The sequence below is a fragment of the Sinocyclocheilus anshuiensis genome, unplaced genomic scaffold (genome assembly GCF_001515605.1).
Source record: "Sinocyclocheilus anshuiensis isolate Anshui unplaced genomic scaffold, SAMN03320099.WGS_v1.1 scaffold38, whole genome shotgun sequence".
Taxonomy (NCBI): domain Eukaryota; kingdom Metazoa; phylum Chordata; class Actinopteri; order Cypriniformes; family Cyprinidae; genus Sinocyclocheilus; species Sinocyclocheilus anshuiensis.
Window position 1 is genome coordinate 2849163 of NW_015544213.1, and position 21940 is coordinate 2871102.

The 21940-nt window shown below is 35.7% G+C and overlaps 1 protein-coding gene and 1 pseudogene across 1 annotated transcript in view; both read left to right on the forward strand.

Annotated features, from left to right (window-relative positions):
- The window catches only part of LOC107697118 (basic leucine zipper transcriptional factor ATF-like), a 16211-nt gene extending 587 nt beyond the window's left edge, over positions 1 to 15624 (forward strand). Inside the window, exons 2-3 of the mRNA XM_016497759.1 lie at positions 2141 to 2245; positions 14742 to 15624. Coding sequence (XP_016353245.1) covers positions 2141 to 2245; positions 14742 to 14936 — 300 coding nt within the window. The 3' untranslated portion in view covers positions 14937 to 15624. The remainder of the gene's footprint in view (positions 1 to 2140; positions 2246 to 14741) is intronic.
- A 4445-nt stretch (positions 15625 to 20069) lies between these two features.
- The window catches only part of LOC107697087 (adenylate cyclase type 3-like), a 16556-nt pseudogene continuing 14685 nt past the window's right edge, over positions 20070 to 21940 (forward strand).

Consider the following 21940-nt stretch of genomic DNA (forward strand, 5'->3'; position numbering starts at 1 on the left):
ATATATATATATAAATTAGAAACATTTTAATTATATTATAAATATCAAAAGCATGCAATATATGCAATTATTTTTTTTAAATATATAAACATTTTAATTATATATTTACATTTAATCAAAATATAATATTTAAATAAAAAAATATATATAAATAAAATAAATGATAAAAACATAATTTTTAATACAAAATGAATTATCTGATAAAATGCTATATTTTGCTTCATGCCTGCTTTTTTATTTATATTAAATTGAATTTAATTCAATTAATCTATGTTGAAACACATGATGCAACATGCATCTAACCAGATGAAATATAACATACAAAATTAACATTAAGTTAAATATGACATTATGAATGACATCTAGACACCTAAATCCACTTATTTTACTGTAGATTTCACATGCATTCCCAACACTGTGAGTGAGTATGTGTGCATGTGACTATGTAGATTTGCACATGTGTGTGTATGAATGATTCTGATTCTGCTGAGAGGAAGTCATGAGGCTGGTGGTGATTTTAACCTTCAGACAGAACTGTTCACATACTATTTCAATATTTATGAAGGTAATCAGCTTTAGCATTGAGTAAGTGACACTAACTACAGAGCTGCACACAGCATCGTGCTGTGAGAGAGTCTGACAAATGTTAGTGATTGTGAAACTGCCGTTAAGATGGCACGAGGCCATACGAGCTGAAGGTGATCTGACTTCAACGGCCACTACATCCTCTCCAACCTCGCCGGACGAGAGAGATGTTTATCACTGAGAGAACATGATTCAGACATAGCAACTGTGCAAATCCTCCTTTAGTTTCTTTACATGCATCATACATCTACAAGCAATGGCCACAAAGAGTGTTTGGACACTTAAGCCACACGTGAATGTCAAAGCATCAGCAAAATATCAAAACAAGTACCATTTATTTTGAAGAAAGATACTTTTCAAGCAGTTTGATATATAGGTTCAAAATTAAGTATTGTGACACATGTGTGAAGTTCAGGAGAACTGACTTCATACATCTGCTAAAGATAACCAAAATACCAGTTGATTCATGGCAAATACTAGAGAAGTGTATAATGTCTGTAAACTGCTGCTAAATGCTTCATAGATGAATCTGGTTTTATCATGAAGCAGCTCAGCTCTATACGTCTCTGTCTGACAGCAGATGTTTCCCTGAATTCACCTGAAACTGAGCTAGTCATAGACATTCACACACTTCTGGAGGGTCTCTTATTGTGGGGATTTTGTCATTTGGAAAAAGTCACTCTGACACTGAATCTTGTGGGTTCAGTAAAGGACGTCAGAGCTCAGGGGCTGCTGTGGGAAAAGATTGCCCTCTGTCTTTGAAAATGTCACACCTGTCTGCCACAACATGTGATAAACATGCAGTCATGGAGGAGGCTTTCAACCACAGTCTTGTTCTTTAAACTTCTAGAATAATGAAAAAACATCTCTGCTACAGAATCGTTTAATGGAGAACATTGTTATCCTTATATATATATATATATATATATATATATATATTGTATATATATATGCATATGCATGTATATGTGGGTGTGGATTTATATGTACATATAAATACACACAGTACACACACATATATTACGTAAACACAAACTTTTATTTTGGATGCGATTAATCATTTGACCGCACTTTTTTTTTTAATTGGTAAAGCAGTTGACATTGTTACATAAGATTTATCACTTTTGATCAGTTTAATGCATCCAAATGTACTCTTTTCTTCAAAAAAGGAAACTTAAAAACTATTATACTAGATAAAACTTATTTAACATAGATATAAAGTTTTTTAAACATTGGAAAACATATCACCTTTAAGAAAAATGCAGATTTCTGATTGTGTACTCCATGCGATCACTTGTAGTTACAATAAAAAATAATAAATAATAATACTATTTGAAATGAAAAACATTACCCTTGGGATACGTGGATATGCTCTGGAGAATGAATTTGAGCTTCAGCCTCTACATCTTGATCAGAAAACCTCTTCAAAAGTGTTCTAGTCTGACAAAAAGACTTGATCTGAGAGAACATCTAGTAAAATGTGTTGCAAATGCATGTCAAGGTTTTGTGCTGACGTACATTTTGTGCTGATGAACTCCTGCGTGCTGGTTTTCAGGGTTCGACGGATGACGTAAGGAAGGTGATGAGGAGAGAGAAGAACCGCATCGCGGCGCAGAAGAGCCGAATGAGACAAACGCTGAAAGCCGACAATCTGCACCTGGTGAGAACTTCATCCAGAAACATCATCCATAACATACCTGATACACAGTGACATTCTAATTAACCTGCGACAAAACAAACAGTCCATGAATTTGCATTGTTTAGTGCTGCAAACTGTGACTTAGGAACAATCAGAAGGTACAGACAGAACCTAAAACGACTTAGGGAGACAAAATATTACATTTTTAGTAAAAACAAGCAAACAGTTTAAGAAACATGAGAATAAAATGAAGACAAATCCAAGAAGAGAAGAGCGTCCAGCATCAGAGCATCCAGCTGTGTTACAGGCGTGTTGCTGATTGACTCTTGACTGTATTTACATGAAGCTTTACTGACCATGTGGTGATGCGTCATGGCTTCTGTCGTGCTTCACACTTGTTGTGGCTCTTGTCTTGTTTGCTTCAGATTCTGGCATTAATTACATCGCGTGGGAGAAACGCTCAGCTGAAACGAGTGGCCGTGCACCTAGTAAATTCTCTATAATCTATCAAGAAAACAACAACAACAGTCCTCAAATCTGCATGACTGTTCTTACAGAAATGCAATGCTTTGCATTCGTGCATTCAATTCCTGCGCTCTGAGCTCGAGCACACGCCTGTCTAACAGTCGTCAAACCGTTTGGATCGAATTTGGCTCTTAGTCAAAGCCAAAACCTTCTATCACTTTCATTCAGCATCTGTGTTATATGGGTGTTTCCCTCTGGTATTACTCATGTCCTTTCACTCCTCTGATCGCTGCACATGCTGTTTCAGGGACTCTTAACAGAACAGACCCACTGCAGTACTGCTCAACTTTACATCAGCTAGAAGAATAGATCCTACACTCTTAAAAATAAAGATTAAAAAAGGGGATTTTCAAAGCGATGCCATAGAAGAACCATTTTTGATTCCCCAAAGAACCATTTGTTTCTCAGTGTGAAGAACATTTTTATAATCTGAAGAACTTTTTGGACTTTAAAGAACCTTTTGTGCATTTGAAAGGTTCCATGGATGTTAAAGTTTCTTCATAGAACCATCAATGCCAATAAAGAACCTTTATTTTTGAGAGTGTATGATTGATTTAAAGGGATAGTTCAACCAAAAATGAAAGTTCTTTACTCACTTTCATGTCTTCCCAAACCAGCATGACTCTCTGGAACACAAAACAAGATATTTTAATTCAAGTTTCCACAAATTCAAATTTTGCATGTCACGTTCAGTGATGAGACCTGTGAGACATCAAACACGGTTTGAAAATGAGTATATGAAAACATGAGATTTGAAAGCTGCGGCTGAGAGTAGATAATCATTGAATGAGGACTTCAGTTGATGGCTTCAGAAGACTTATAGATAGTCAGGTTAGACACCATATTGAATTTAACACGGATGAAATGTGGCTGTGGATGATAGACTTAGACTTTACAATGGCAAGCACTGTATAAAGATTCAAGATCATGTCATTTTCATAATTCAGAAGTTCATAAGCTTTCAAAACTGGAGTTTTTGTCTACTGAAAATTATTTTCGGAAAGACATTTCGTCAGCTGAACAATTGGTGTGTTGTTAAACAACAGCACAATCCATTAAACAAAACTGTACTCTTATCCCTCACAGCCTTGTTTTCATTCCTGTCAAAAATTAAATATGGCATATCCTGACTAAGGACTAAGGTCTATAGGTTTCAAACATGATGCACAATTTTTATGCTGTTTTTTGTCGCTTTCAGAGTCAGCTATGGCTGTTGCATGTGATTCTTCAAAATTTCTCCTTTTGTGTTGCACTGAAAAATCAAACAGATTTGAAACGACATGAGGGTGAATTAAAATTTTTGAGTGAACTACACCTTTAAATACAAAAGGCTTCTACACTCACAGACAAAAGTAGAAAACTGAGGCGGTACCGTTTCAAAAGGTACTAATATGTACACTTTAGGTACTAATATGTATACTTAGGTGAAACACGGTACAACTGTGCATTGTAAGGCGAAAACTAACACCTTTGCACAGCCAGAATATCTGTGTCTACACATAAAAAAGAATCGCATTCAAAATTGGCATGTTAACGCGAACGAACAGTGTTTCGTTTAAAGACTTTTGGCCAATTGGCCTTCCATACATATTGTACACGTACAGCCCTATTTTTCTACAATATACGCACAGCTCGCACATGCGCTTTGAATTTTTTTGCACTAATTAGTTTGCCCACAAGGTGGCAACACACTGGCCCTGGCCGTTGTTTACAGTTGGAAAATAAAGTGTAAAAGACAGAACAAGAGCAACAACAAACTGCTGAAGGTGACAATAACAGTAGATGTCCGCGTTGACGAGTGCTTACGTGAGGAGATTGAAAGATACCCGCAACTCTAGTTTAAACAAGTACAAAGACATTTTTATCGCTCATAACCTATGGAGAGAAAAAGTGCAGACACTGAACAAAGGTGAATCTTTCTAGTGCGCATGTGGCGAGGGCTCTTTTCATGAAATTGCATGAATATCTTAAGATATTAAATGGAGTAAACTTTGAAAGGCTGCGCGTTTGACTGTGCGCATGCGCTAAAAATCGAATTATACTTTGGGCTTTAAGGTACTAATATGTACGGAAGTCCTAAGAGGCCATGGATTATTAAAATGTTTCTTCCTTGTTTTCTCGTGATCACGACTTAATTATCTTGTGATCTCGATGTAACAAAAGTTGTTTTCTCGTTATCATGACTTTATTTTCTTGTGATCTCGACATAACGAAAGTTGTTTTCTAGTTATCACGACTTAATTTGCTCGTGATCTCGACATATCAAAAGTTGTTTTCTCGTTATCACAACTTAATTTGCTCGTGATCTCGACATAACAAAAGTTGTTCTCTAAGTTACACAACTGTGCCAACAGGTGGCAGTATAGATTTGGGGCCGGTTGCATAAACATAGCCACTTAAGACTGTGTCTTAAGAGCTAGTTTGACCAACTAGCAGTTAGCCAAGAGTTAGTCAGTCTCACTTTTCTGATTAATATTGGGCCAATCTACGTTTTTGTAACTGACTTTAAACAGTTATGACCAGTCTAGAAGAAAACTAATTAGATGGCTAACTTTTTAAGACTAGTCTAAGCAGTTTATGCAACCGGACCCTGAATATAACTGATGGTGTTGTTGGTATAACTGGGGTGTTGTATACTGTATATGCACCTTACTGTACGTGTTTGGGAAAGAATAAGACCTTCTTCATGATTGCTATAATTTGTGCAGTATTGTTCATTACTGACATTTAATTAAGTCATAAATGTTAAATGCTTGAATAAAATTTTGTGTATCTGTTATTGTTAAGTTCTTGCTAGGTGCATAACTCATCACAGTTTTACCACTGCAATAGCGTTCCGTGTGATAAACTAACTGCTTATTAAAACCAAGGTTGACGTCACTGTATAGTATTCTGTTTGCACCTAGGCTATATCTTTATTTTATTTGTGCATCTATGAAGTACATGATTGTTAGTTAATAAGCAGGGATGTTGTGTTTATGTAGGACGCGCTTCAATGATGTATTTGTAATGTGCATCTTTGTCCTTATTTTTAATCTTTATTGTTAATAATTAAATGTATACTGATAAAAAATGTGATTTATATATGCAAAAATATGTATAGGCTAATTTAATTCAGTGATGTTATACAGTGTTGTAATCTTTTGTATGTTCTACATTTCTTTGTAGGAAACCACATACACACACACTCACACATAAACACTCTTTTCAAACATCCCAAGCTTCAGTCACAGCATATCCTACGTGACTAATAAAAATTACAAACAAATTATATATCATTTTATTTCAAATAAAAGGAAAATAAAGCGAGTTGAATCCAAGCAGCTTTAAAAGATTTTAGAATAGTTCTCCGCATCCTTCTGAAGGCGCTCCACCTGTGTTTGCGGTGTTGATTGCTTTGACCATTTAAACATGTTAATTACACAAACAAAATGTTTAGCACACTGTCTCTGGAAAAAAACCCAACAGTGATTGATTAGCCTATGTTTATTTATTGTAGACGTTATTACTAAGCAAAGCAAAAATTGCTATAGTATCCACAACATACAGTATAAGAGTGCATGGTTTATCTGTCGATCAGAAAGTTGCATTCGTTACTATAGCAACAGTAGACTCATGACACAATGTGTTTTAAAAATCAAACAATCATTGTAAAAAAAATAACTTTTGTTATGTCGAGATCACAAGAAAATGAAGTCGTGAAAATGAGAAAACAACTTTTGTTATGTTGAGATCACGAGAAAATTAAGTCATAAAAACGAGAACACAACTTTTGTTTGGTTGAGATCACGAGAAAATGAAGTCGTGATAATGAGAAAACAACTTTTGTTATGTCGAGATCACGAGACAATTAAGTCGTGAAAACGAGAAAACAACTTTTATGTCGAGATAACGAGAAAATTAAGTCGTGAAAACGAGAAAACAACTTTTGTTATGTCGAGATCACAAGAAAATTAAGTTGTGAAGAGCAAACTAATTTTGTTATGTAGAGATTACGAGAAAATTAAGTTGTGAAAACAAGAAAACAAATTTTGTTATGTCAAGATCACGAAAAATTAAGTTGTGAAAACAAGAAAACAAATTTTGTTATGTCGAGATCACGAGAAAATTAAGTCATGAAAACGAGCAAACAACTTTTCTTATGTCGAGATCACGAGAAAATTAAGTTGTGAAAACGAGCAAACAACTTTTATTATGTCGAGATCACGAGAAAATTAAGTCGTGAAAACGAGCAAACAACTTTTATGTCGAGATCACGAGAAAATTAAGTTGTGAAAACGAGCAAACAACTTTTATTATGTCGAGATCACGAGAAAATTAAGTCGTGAAAACGAGCAAACAACTTTTATGTCGAGATCACGAGAAAATTAAGTTGTGAAAACGAGCAAACAACTTTTATTATGTCGAGATCACGAGAAAATTAAGTCGTGAAAACGAGCAAACAACTTTTATGTCGAGATCACGAGAAAATTAAGTTGTGAAAACGAGCAAACAACTTTTATTATGTCGAGATCACGAGAAAATTAAGTCGTGAAAACGAGCAAACAACTTTTATGTCGAGATCACGAGAAAATTAAGTTGTGAAAACGAGCAAACAACTTTTATTATGTCGAGATCACGAGAAAATTAAGTCGTGAAAACGAGCAAACAACTTTTATGTCGAGATCACGAGAAAATTAAGTTGTGAAAACGAGCAAACAACTTTTATTATGTCGAGATCACGAGAAAATTAAGTCGTGAAAACGAGCAAACAACTTTTATGTCGAGATCACGAGAAAATTAAGTTGTGAAAACGAGCAAACAACTTTTATTATGTCGAGATCACGAGAAAATTAAGTCGTGAAAACGAGCAAACAACTTTTATGTCGAGATCACGAGAAAATTAAGTTGTGAAAACGAGCAAACAACTTTTATTATGTCGAGATCACGAGAAAATTAAGTCGTGAAAACGAGCAAACAACTTTTATGTCGAGATCACGAGAAAATTAAGTTGTGAAAACGAGCAAACAACTTTTATTATGTCGAGATCACGAGAAAATTAAGTCGTGAAAACGAGCAAACAACTTTTATGTCGAGATCACGAGAAAATTAAGTTGTGAAAACGAGCAAACAACTTTTATTATGTCGAGATCACGAGAAAATTAAGTCGTGAAAACGAGCAAACAACTTTTATGTCGAGATCACGAGAAAATTAAGTTGTGAAAACGAGCAAACAACTTTTATTATGTCGAGATCACGAGAAAATTAAGTCGTGAAAACGAGCAAACAACTTTTATGTCGAGATCACGAGAAAATTAAGTTGTGAAAACGAGCAAACAACTTTTATTATGTCGAGATCACGAGAAAATTAAGTCGTGAAAACGAGCAAACAACTTTTATGTCGAGATCACGAGAAAATTAAGTTGTGAAAACGAGCAAACAACTTTTATTATGTCGAGATCACGAGAAAATTAAGTCGTGAAAACGAGCAAACAACTTTTATGTCGAGATCACGAGAAAATTAAGTTGTGAAAACGAGCAAACAACTTTTATTATGTCGAGATCACGAGAAAATTAAGTCGTGAAAACGAGCAAACAACTTTTATGTCGAGATCACGAGAAAATTAAGTTGTGAAAACGAGCAAACAACTTTTATTATGTCGAGATCACGAGAAAATTAAGTCGTGAAAACGAGCAAACAACTTTTATGTCGAGATCACGAGAAAATTAAGTTGTGAAAACGAGCAAACAACTTTTATTATGTCGAGATCACGAGAAAATTAAGTCGTGAAAACGAGCAAACAACTTTTATGTCGAGATCACGAGAAAATTAAGTTGTGAAAACGAGCAAACAACTTTTATTATGTCGAGATCACGAGAAAATTAAGTCGTGAAAACGAGCAAACAACTTTTATGTCGAGATCACGAGAAAATTAAGTTGTGAAAACGAGCAAACAACTTTTATTATGTCGAGATCACGAGAAAATTAAGTCGTGAAAACGAGCAAACAACTTTTATGTCGAGATCACGAGAAAATTAAGTTGTGAAAACGAGCAAACAACTTTTATTATGTCGAGATCACGAGAAAATTAAGTCGTGAAAACGAGCAAACAACTTTTATGTCGAGATCACGAGAAAATTAAGTTGTGAAAACGAGCAAACAACTTTTATTATGTCGAGATCACGAGAAAATTAAGTCGTGAAAACGAGCAAACAACTTTTATGTCGAGATCACGAGAAAATTAAGTTGTGAAAACGAGCAAACAACTTTTATTATGTCGAGATCACGAGAAAATTAAGTCGTGAAAACGAGCAAACAACTTTTATGTCGAGATCACGAGAAAATTAAGTTGTGAAAACGAGCAAACAACTTTTATTATGTCGAGATCACGAGAAAATTAAGTCGTGAAAACGAGCAAACAACTTTTATGTCGAGATCACGAGAAAATTAAGTTGTGAAAACGAGCAAACAACTTTTATTATGTCGAGATCACGAGAAAATTAAGTCGTGAAAACGAGCAAACAACTTTTATGTCGAGATCACGAGAAAATTAAGTTGTGAAAACGAGCAAACAACTTTTATTATGTCGAGATCACGAGAAAATTAAGTCGTGAAAACGAGCAAACAACTTTTATGTCGAGATCACGAGAAAATTAAGTTGTGAAAACGAGCAAACAACTTTTATTATGTCGAGATCACGAGAAAATTAAGTCGTGAAAACGAGCAAACAACTTTTATGTCGAGATCACGAGAAAATTAAGTTGTGAAAACGAGCAAACAACTTTTATTATGTCGAGATCACGAGAAAATTAAGTCGTGAAAACGAGCAAACAACTTTTATGTCGAGATCACGAGAAAATTAAGTTGTGAAAACGAGCAAACAACTTTTATTATGTCGAGATCACGAGAAAATTAAGTCGTGAAAACGAGCAAACAACTTTTATGTCGAGATCACGAGAAAATTAAGTTGTGAAAACGAGCAAACAACTTTTATTATGTCGAGATCACGAGAAAATTAAGTCGTGAAAACGAGCAAACAACTTTTATGTCGAGATCACGAGAAAATTAAGTTGTGAAAACGAGCAAACAACTTTTATTATGTCGAGATCACGAGAAAATTAAGTCGTGAAAACGAGCAAACAACTTTTATGTCGAGATCACGAGAAAATTAAGTTGTGAAAACGAGCAAACAACTTTTATTATGTCGAGATCACGAGAAAATTAAGTCGTGAAAACGAGCAAACAACTTTTATGTCGAGATCACGAGAAAATTAAGTTGTGAAAACGAGCAAACAACTTTTATTATGTCGAGATCACGAGAAAATTAAGTCGTGAAAACGAGCAAACAACTTTTATGTCGAGATCACGAGAAAATTAAGTTGTGAAAACGAGCAAACAACTTTTATTATGTCGAGATCACGAGAAAATTAAGTCGTGAAAACGAGCAAACAACTTTTATGTCGAGATCACGAGAAAATTAAGTTGTGAAAACGAGCAAACAACTTTTATTATGTCGAGATCACGAGAAAATTAAGTCGTGAAAACGAGCAAACAACTTTTATGTCGAGATCACGAGAAAATTAAGTTGTGAAAACGAGCAAACAACTTTTATTATGTCGAGATCACGAGAAAATTAAGTCGTGAAAACGAGCAAACAACTTTTATGTCGAGATCACGAGAAAATTAAGTTGTGAAAACGAGCAAACAACTTTTATTATGTCGAGATCACGAGAAAATTAAGTCGTGAAAACGAGCAAACAACTTTTATGTCGAGATCACGAGAAAATTAAGTTGTGAAAACGAGCAAACAACTTTTATTATGTCGAGATCACGAGAAAATTAAGTCGTGAAAACGAGCAAACAACTTTTATGTCGAGATCACGAGAAAATTAAGTTGTGAAAACGAGCAAACAACTTTTATTATGTCGAGATCACGAGAAAATTAAGTCGTGAAAACGAGCAAACAACTTTTATGTCGAGATCACGAGAAAATTAAGTTGTGAAAACGAGCAAACAACTTTTATTATGTCGAGATCACGAGAAAATTAAGTCGTGAAAACGAGCAAACAACTTTTATGTCGAGATCACGAGAAAATTAAGTTGTGAAAACGAGCAAACAACTTTTATTATGTCGAGATCACGAGAAAATTAAGTCGTGAAAACGAGCAAACAGCTTTTGTTATGTCGAGATCACGAGAAAATGAAGTCGTGAAAACGAGCAAACAACTTTTGTTATGCCAAGATCACGAGAAAATTAAGTCGTGAAAACGAGCAAACAACTTTTATTATGTCGAGATCACGAGAAAATTAAGTCGTGAAAACGAGCAAACAACTTTTATTATGTCGAGATCACGAGAAAATTAAGTCGTGAAAACGAGCAAACAACTTTTATTATGTCGAGATCACGAGAAAATTAAGTCGTGAAAACGAGCAAACAACTTTTATTATGTCGAGATCACGAGAAAATTAAGTCGTGAAAACGAGCAAACAACTTTTATTATGTCGAGATCACGAGAAAATTAAGTCGTGAAAACGAGCAAACAACTTTTGTTATGTCAAGATCAAGAAAAATTAAGTCGTGATAATGAGAAAACAACTTTTATTATGTCGAGATCACGAGAAAATTAAGTTGTAAAAACGAGCAACCAACTTTTGTTATGTCAAGATCACAAGAAAAATTAAGTCGTGATAATGAGAAAACAACTTTTATTATGTCAAGATCATGAGAAAATTAAGTCGTGAAAACGAGAAAACAACTTTTGTTTTGTCGAGATCACGAGAAAATTAAGTTGTGAAAACCGAGCAAACTTTTATGTCAAGATCACAAGAAAATTAAGTCGTGATAACGAGAAAACAACTTTTATTATGTCGAGATCACGAGAAAATTAAGTCGTGAAAACGAGAAAACAACTTTTATTATGCCAAGATCACAAGAAAAATTAAGTCATGAAAACGAGAGAAAACAACATTTGTTTTGTCAAGATCACGAGAAAATTAAGTCGTGAAAACGAGAAAACAACTTTGTTATGTCAAGATCACGAGAACATCAAAAATAATCCATGATCTCTTAGCACTCCTGTAAATATGTACCAATTAGGGGTAAATAAGGTACCTTTTAGCTTTTGTACCTTAGTGTACCGTCTGCCTGACAGCTTTGTAGCCTACCTTTTTTCGGAGAGTGTATACTAGTGATTGGAGTGAATCTACTGAATGGATTCTGCTTGAGAATAAGATCTGGTCTGATTTACAGTAAACACTCAGATGTCAAAGGAAACTGATAAGTCGCTTTCTCTCAGGAAGAGAGAGGTTTGATTAGCTAGTTGACCTGGTGTCAGACTCAGTCCTGACAGCCCCCGCTGCAGTTCTCAGCATCAGTGATCTGATAACACACACACACACACACACACACACACACACACTGACCTCATGCGAGTTCCCCTGAACTCAACCGGTTAAACGCAGAGTGGGAGATGCTGTCCTGACAGGCACATACCACTTACCAGGAACCGCATATCATTTCGATTCTGAGGTTGCACAGTTTTTGAGAAATGTACATATAGGTCACACATCAGCAGATATGAATATTGAGAGTGTTTACACTGATGATGCTTAATATCCTGTAATATCCAGATGTGTAAACATCTGAACTTTTATCAAGTAAAGGTCATGGCTGAAGCATGGCTTATGTAATGTGTGCATCAGGTATTATTATAGTATTTATTAACATTTTGAATTAGCTTTTATTTTTATACTTCCGTTTTTATTTTAATTTAAGTTTTAGTCTATTTGTTTTATTGATCGTTATTTGTATTATTTTCTTTCAATATTTCTATTAGCTTTATTTATTTATTTATTTAAATGCCAAGACAACATTTCTCTATTTTTTTTATTTAAGTTGTTTTTATTTATATTTTAAATTTTATTGAAATAAAATATAATATTTATATTTTATTTCAGCTTTATTCCAATTAACAAAAAAAGTCTCCATAAATCTGGTTTTCTTACACTTGCAGGTTTTTAAAATGAGCTGCATTATTACACACTGTAAAAATTTTTTTCTAAAAGTTCTTAAATTTAAAAGTAAATAAATATTTTGGAATATGTTTAATAAGAAAATATTATTTTAATCTTTCTGCTTCAAAATTTCACTTTTAATTCAGTGTTAAATTTTTTATAATTAATTGTGACATTTACTAACAATTTCTGAGTGAAAATTGTTTCTACAACAAATTCTTTTCAGTGCTCAAGTAAATGCACTCAGTGTTATTATCCATATTACAGATTATTTGAATCTAATTTAAAATTAATTATAATAATCCAATGATATGAAATAATAATAAATTCATAATCTGCTCCTGACAAACAAAAACACAAGTCCAAAGCTGAAAATGTACCCATTCTGGGTAAGGGAGACTCAGTGTAGTATGTGGTTTCGCTCTTCGCCGCTATGCTTGATAAACAGGAAGCTGAAATTTCCCTCCGTATGACACGTTTCCTGTAGTGTCTTCTCATGGCGTGTTTTTTGTTTGAGGCCTGCCTGAGAAACGTGGGCCGTCTAGGGGAGTGTTCAGCTGTCATTTCTGGTAAGGTGTCGCTATGGGCCGTGGGCAGATAAAGTTGAATGACGCTTGTCAGAGGGGTTTTACCCTGGAGTGACTGGAAGGCAGCGGAGCAGCTAGTCGAGCTACAGGTTGGGTGACGTCGCTGAGCGGGAACCATCATGACCCCCTAGAGTACCTAAAAATACTGGCCAATAAGCATATACACACTCGTCTATTTCTAACCCATTATTATCTGACATGTGGGTAGTTAAAATTTCACCTGTGGACATTTATGCTGATATGTGCCTGTCAGAGGACAATGCAGATGAGTCCTTCTGTCTTGGGGGGTTCCATTGGGTTTGTGAGGTATTATTTTATTTTAAGCTGTTTTGAAACAATATGCATTGTGAAAAGTGCAATACAAATAAAAATGAGCATTTTATAAATATTTTACATACAGTGATAAACCTTAGGTTAACAGTTGAGAGGTTTAGAAACAGACACCCAATCAGTAGCAAGCAACCTCATTAATTATTCATAAGCTTTGACAGTAACAATACAGGAACAGGCTTTATTATGTTTCAGCTTCTGAAAAAAGTGTTGTTTTTTTTTTAACAACTGAATAAGCAGTTATTAAAATAGGTTGCATGCCTGTTCAATCAAACAAACTTTACTAACCTCATAAATATGTAAATAAGAACAGTACCGGATTTACAAAAGTACAGGCAACCAATCATAAACCAAACAGTGCTTACCTCATAAATTATTCATATGCTCTGTACTGTCACAGAAAATTCCACACGCTTTGTTTTGTTTCGGCGTCTGTCTGAAAGAAAGAATAAAATGCTATGACAAGCATTTTCACAATTGCATAAGCAGTTATTAAAATAGGTTGCGTGCCTGTTTGACCCATTTGTCGTTAATGACTTTACAAATATGTAAAGAAGAACGTCAACGGCTTTACAAATGTACAGGGTGAGTTGATTAGGCAACAGATCATCAACCAATCATAAACCAAACAGTTCTCAACTCATTAATTATTCATATGCTCTGTACAGTCACAGACTATTTCACACGCTTTTATCTTTCAGAGTCTGAAAGTTAAATGAAAATATCAAAGAGTTATGACAAATATTTTCACAATTGGATAATCCGCCAATCACTGGCCTCATAAATATGTAAAATAGGAACGTAAACGGTTAACAAATAGCCTACTCAATACCCAGGATTAATTACTAACCCAGGATTATGAAAAGCCCACAAGTGCAGTAGACATGAATGCAATCCATGATTATTGGGTTATTGTATTGAGTTTGTTGTAACTATAAGGACATCTAGAGGACAAAACTCCAAATGCATGTCCTGCAGAATGTATAATGTACTTACATATTCTTCAGAAAATGTACATTATCACATTAAATCTGACTTCAAGAGCTTATTAAATGTATTTTATTTTCTGTTCGTGCTGCAGGAGAGTGAGAGTTTGGAGAAGGAAAACGCAGCGCTCAGGAAAGAGGTGAAAAGACTCACGGAAGAGGCCAAATATCTGTCCACGGTCCTGAGCAACCATGAGCCGCTGTGCACGGGTCTGAGCGGTGCGTCCACGTACGGCACGCACCACGGCGCGTTCCACCAGCACATCAGCGTGCCGCACTACCCGCTCTGACCGGTAGAGGCCGCTGGAGTTCCGCACGGAATCCGCCTGTGGGCGACAGTCAATGAACTTTGGTTTGAGTCATTAACCACAAAACAGTGTCATCAGCGGGCATTGAAGTGATCTTAAAATCATCTACTGAAATTCAGAAAAATACAACAAAAGCCTCCAGATGTAACGATTTTTTATGATATCTTAATATAATTTCTAGTCTTTTGTCTAAAGTAAAATAATCCCAGCTCCTCGAACAAAACCTCATGTCTGTAAAATGCAAGCATCTGTAGAGTTAAACGTCGGCTACTTGCAAAGGTGCATGGCAATGACACAATGAATGTTTTCAATTTAGATTTCAATAGAAGCCACTCTACTGATTCATATGATCATTTATTTTATTCTATTTCTGTGAAATGTTTATGAGACGACTGGACTTGATTCTAAGAAAAATGATGTTGATTGCGCATCCTGTTCACAGATAGGTTATTATGTGTGAATGTTTTTCTATTATGACTCATTTAAGATGTTGAATTGGTGAAACATTATGAATGTACTTTATACGCAATTCTAGCTGATTATTTTTATTCTAAACCCTTTGGGATATTCTAAAGTTGTGCGTTATCCTATGTCTCAAATATGGAGGAAGGAACATTTGTATCTGTGATCTTCTGCGATCACTTGTGAAAAAATAAATAAAAACATAAAATACGCAGACACGTTTAATGAATTTGAACCTCTCTGTTTCATTTATCATGAACAAATGTTGTACTAGCCTAATTATAATGCATGAAATATTTCATTTTCAGAAAGCACAAGTATGTTTGTTCCTCCTAATAAATGTATCTGTTTAATATTTTACAGGTACTAAAATTACTAAAACAATCACGTCAGTCTCATCGTTATCATAAATTATTATCATGCTTAGAAATTAGGCTATTATCCAGTATCTATATTAAACTGAGCCTGCATTTTCTTGTCCTCTTCCCATTCCCTTTTCCAGATTTTATTTATAAACTGAAACTAAATTATTGTTTTTAAGACTGCATACTGACCAGCCGCGATGTCAAAGGGTCTAATGTGAGTTAAAATCATGCGTGACCTTATTAGCCAAACTGAAAACGACAATGGATCATTTACCTCAGATCTTGAAAATAATGTGGGAATAAAGCATAAATGTTTCCATGAAAACAAAACAGCTCTATTTACATACCTATTGTCAGAATCGGAAAGAGCTTTATTGCTAAGTGTGCTTACACACACAAGGAATTTTTCTTGGTGACAGAAGCTTCCAGTACACAGACAGGTTGACAAGTGACAAGACACAGATAACAAAAACAAATAAATAAATAAATAGGTGAGTAAAAATAAATATGTAAAAACAATACACAATAGACAAAGAGACAGTAAACAGTATATTGTATGCATACACTGCTATAGACAAATGATGCAAGGGAATGTGGTAAGATATATTAAGTCACTAACCTATGTATAATAAATATAAGTATAGACAGTTGGGTATTGCACATGTTTTATTGCACAGTGGGGAGAACATTTAACTGTTCATGAGGTAGATGGCCTGAGGGAAGAAACTTTTCCTATGTCTGGCTGTTTTGGTGCTCAGTGCTCTGTAGCGCTGGCCAGACGGCAACAGTTCAAAGAGGGAGTGTGCTGGGTGTGAGGGGTCCAGAATGATTTTACCAGCTCTTTTACTCACTCTGGATGAGTGCAGTTCTTGGAGAGTGGGGAGAGTTGTGCCAGTGATTCGCTCAGCTGTCCAGACAATCTGCTTGCTGATTTGCAAGTTGAGCTGAACCAGACAGTTATAGAAGTGCAGAGGACGGATTCAATGATGGCCGAGTAGAACTGTTTCAGAAGCTCCTGTGACAGGTTGAACTTCCTCAGCTGGCGAAGGAAGTACAACCTCTGCTGGGCCTTTTTCACAATGGAGTAAATTCATAACTATTTTACTATTTATTTTAATCTAATTTGTACGTTTTCGTACGATCAGCTTACAGTTATGTTTAGGGGTGGACCTTACTTAAAAATAGATATTTTTCGATATGATTCATATCATACACAGTCATATGAAATCCACACCTTGTAAAATAGATACATTTTCACATGAGGTCACATTTCGAATATATTATCATCAGAATCAGAAAGAGCTTTATTGCCAAGTGTGCTTACACACACGGAATTTGTCTTGGTGACATAAGCTTCCAGTGCACAGACAGGATGACAAGTGACAAGACACAGATAACAAAATGAGTAAAAATAAATAAGTAAAAACAATACAAAATAGACAAAAAGACAATAGACAGTATGTTGTATGTACAGATGTGCTACAAATTATGCAAGGAAATGTGGATAGATATATGATATATTGAATCAATAACATATGTTTAATAAATATAAGATAGTTGGGTATTGCACATGTTTTATTGCACAGTGGGGAGAACATTTAACTGTTCATGAGGTAGATGGCCTGAGGGAAGAAACTTTTCCTATGTCTGACTGTTTTGGTGCCCAGTGCTCTGTAGCACCGGCCAGACGGCAACAGTTCAAAGATGAAGTGTGCTGGGTGTGAGGGGTCCAGAATGATTTTACCAGCTCTTTTACTCACTCTGGATGAGTGCAGTTCTTGGAGAGTGGGGAGAGTTGTGCCAGTGATTCGCTCAGCTGTCCAGACAATCTGCTTGCTGATTTGCAAGTTGAGCTGAACCAGACAGTTATAGAAGTGCAGAGGACGGATTCAATGATGGCCGAGTAGAACTGTTTCAGCAGCTCCTGTGACAGGCTGAACTTCCTCAGCTGGCGAAGGAAGTACAACCTCTGCTGGGCCTTTTTAACAATGGAGTCTATGTTTCAGCTCCAGGTTGTTATAACTGCACCAGACAGCCAGCTCTTTAACTGCCTGTCTCCTGCAGACTCGTCACCGTCCTGGATGAGGACGATGACTGTAGTGTCGTCCGCAAACTTCAGGAGTTTGACAGAGGGGTCAGTAGAGGTGCAGTCGTTGGTGTACAGGGAGAAGAGCAGTGGGGAGAGGACGCAACCCTGAGGGGTGCCAGTGCTGGTGGTGCGGCTGTTGGATGTGAATTTACCAATTCTCACTAGCTGTTGTCTATCTGTCAGAAAGCTGGTGATCCACTAACAGATAGAGCTAAGAACAGAAAGCTGGGTTAGCTTGGTCTGGAGGAGTGTTGGGATGATTGTATTGAAGGCCAAACTGAAGTCCACAAAGAGGATCCTTGATCCCTGATTTGTCCAGATGTTGCAGGATGTAGTGCAGTCCCATGTTGACTGCATCATCCACGGACCTGTTTGCTCGGTAAGCAAACTGCAGGGGGTCCAGCAAGGGTCCAGTGATGTCCTTCAGATAAGCCAACACCAGTCTTTCAAATGACTTCACAGACGTTAAAGCAACAGGTCCGTAGTCATTAAGTCCTGTGATTTTGGGTTTCTTTGGGATGGGGATGATGGTGGAGCATTTGAAGCAGGCAGGGACTTTGCACAGCTCCAGTGATCTGTTGAAGATCTGTGAAAAGATGTGGGCCAGCTGGTCAGCACAGGATTTCAGACAGGCTGATGAAACACCGTCTGGGCCTGGTGCTTTCTTTCTCTTCTGCTTCCTGAAGACCTGACGCACACACATAGAAACATACCTGTAAAGTATGTGGAGTCCCGCAATGATAAAAAAGCAACCAGTGGGAGCAGACCACCAGCATGGAAATGACTAATACATCGAGGAATAGGCATACAATACTATGAAAAATATACCTTTATTATACTACTGCTGCTTTTGGAACATGAATGTTCTTGAATATTGACTCTTTAAGAAAACACTGTAAACAAACAGGAATGAACACATATTAAATTAACGTAAACAGTTGCCTTAATCATTACAACATATTATAGAATGGAAAACTAAGTGCGACAACACATTTCTGTAGTTCCCTCAGGTATGAGGTTTGTATTCTCAAGAGAACACACTGTAGCAACCTGGAAATAGTTGGGTTTGGTTACAGCAACACTGGTAGAGAGAGAGAGAGAGAGAGAGAGAGAGAGGGAGAGAGACTTCAGTGACATATGGATTGTTTACCAAACCTACAAGATGGAATATCTGACTTTAATGGCAGGAATAATTGTAAATTTCAGGTAATATTTAGTTAATTTCTGACAGTTTTAATTTAAGAGCTATTTTGGCTTATATTAACAGGAAATGTTAGTCTTTTGCCACAATAACAGTGGTAACCTAACAAACCAAGATTCCGCCTGAATCAGGTAAGACACAATTTTGTTCAATCCAAAATCTTCAACCAAGAGTCATAGGCCTATATAGACTACTTATGTGATACTTTTATGTTATTAATTAATTGTCTATTTTGAAGTTTGACAGCTATAGTTACTGTTGCATGGCAAAATCTGTGAAACGATTCTTCAAACAATTATATTTTCGTGCTCCATGAAAGAAATAACAGCATAACAACATGAGGGTGAATAAATAATGACAGAATTTTTATCAACTATCCCTTTAAATCAATTCAGATTATATATTTGGGTTGGTCTAGTGAAAGTCTAGTCAGTTTAATTTAATATTAATATCTTAATGTGATAAAAGTCATATTAATTGTAGTATACATTTTATAATATATAATTAATTTTTTATATATATTTTCGTCATTCAAATGCTTCAAAAGCTATTAGTGACATGCACATATGACATAAAATGGTCGATTTACAATACAATAAAAGTCTTAAAATTAATCGCGCAAGGAGTGTATTGTTGCTATAGTTACCTGCTGACCCAAACGCTACTTTTTCGCTAACTCAACTTTTTATCGCGCACTTTGTGTCAGCTGAAAATAGCGCGTTGAGTAATTAACTTGTAACCCAATTTATGTGGTTATACAGGTGCATCTCAATAAATTAGAATGTCGTAGAAAAGTTCTGTATGTGCTTTTATTAATTATTTTTAGTAGCGTATGACGACTGCTGACAAGATAGGCCTATATGGACAATTGAACGACATTTTTCAAATATTTTAACTTCAGTTTGCTTTGTTTCTCTTGTTATTGTTGCATTTTAAGGATGTGGAAGAGCAGTTCGAGATGTGTTTGTCATGGAAACGGAGCCGGGGATCATTAAAGAATGACGGTGCGTTTCTACTCAAACCCGAGCGGAATAAACTCGGACAACCGTGACGGATCGTCTACAGATAGCAGTATCCGTTTGATAGTAGGTTCCGTTTGCTGCCGGTGTCCATGTCCCGGAGTCTCGTGCCGTACGCGCTCTGGCTGCTCATCACGGTCCAAGTGCTGTGTTACTTCAGTTTGAACTTCGCTGGATTTTACGCGGCCGGTGACACAGACACACACACTCTCTTTTGTCGGTTGCCAAATACTATAGTAAGGTACTTTAAATATATTATATACCATTTTCAAATATCATGGTATCACTTGTTTTTATTTATTTATTTATTGGACATGGCACCATGGTAGGCTACCTGAATTTTGTTACCATAATATCATCACTACTACAGTACAAAAATTGTTCTTCATGTGGTCACAAATAAACGACAGTAAATAACTGTATTAATATCGATAATAATATTTTTTATTTTATATCATATTTTAACAATATATTTTATTTTATATTATATTGTTATATAAAGTTTATTTCAGTTTTATAGTCAAAATTGCAGATATTTGTATATAATTTACAGATGCACTACCAGTTAAGTTTTTTTGTTTTTAAGAAATTAATACTTTTATTCAGCAAGAGTGCATTCAGTTCATCAAAAGTGACATTATAGACATTTATAATGATACAAAAATGTATATTTTAAATAAATGCTCAATTAATACTTAAACAATATGACCACAACAATATTAAGCAGCACAACTATTTTTAACAATAGTAAGAAATGGTTCCTGAGCAGCAAATCAGCATATTAGAATGATTTCTGAAGGATCATGTGACACTGAAGACTGGAGTAATGATGCTGAAAATTCAGCTTTGATCACAGGAATAAATTACATGTTAAAATATATTCAAATAGAAAACTGTTATTTTTAATTGTAATAATATTTCACAATATTAGTGTTTTTACTGTATTATTTTTATCTGTAATGCATGACAGAGAGAGGGTTGTGGGACAAACATGTCACATGTTTCATGTCATGCACACGGAGGCGGAGCTTACGGAAGAATTTTATATGACGATTTTACATTGACGTCATGGGACAGACTCAACCACAACTCAAAATCATCACTCAGACATCTATTTTCCATGTAGAAATGTAAAATCACTGGAGTTGCTGGAGTGTGTATATTCAAGCAAAAGTGACATGAGTGTGTTGTTTCTCATAGCTGGTGGCGAATCTGATGCTGTATTTTTCTGCCATGTTGGTGGGCGTGATGTCATATTTCATAGCCGACCGTAAGTACCGCACAGCGTTCCTAGAGGCCAAACAATCTCTGGAAGTCAATCTTACGCTGAAGGAACAGAGTCAACAACAGGTACAAACGCAAATGCATTCCCAAATACAAATTTTATATTTAAAGGGGTCCTATTATGCTTTTTCACTTTTTTAATTTTAGTCAGTGTGTAGTGTGTATGTTTGGGCATAAAAAAGATCTAGAAAGTTACAAATCTCAAAGTCCACTCCAAAGGGAGATATTTCGTTTTTTAAAAATCCCTTTTCAAGAACTACAACAAACGGCTCGTTTGGACTACAGCGTTTGGTTTCCGGGCTTTGTGATATCACAAAGCAGCTCATTAGAATTTCATTACAAATAATTCCCGCCTACAGAAATTCGAATGGTTGGGGGGTGGGGAGGGGCGAGGTTGTGGTTAGAACGCTTGGTTGAGTGAATGCATCAGACGAGACGACGAAGAAGAAGTGCTGCTGCAGAGTTAGTGCGTCAGAGAAAACGAAGAAGAAGAGCTGCTGTGCTGTAGCGTCAAATTTTTGGCATGTCTAGAACAATTCTTACAAGTACAACACGACGCGTACCCC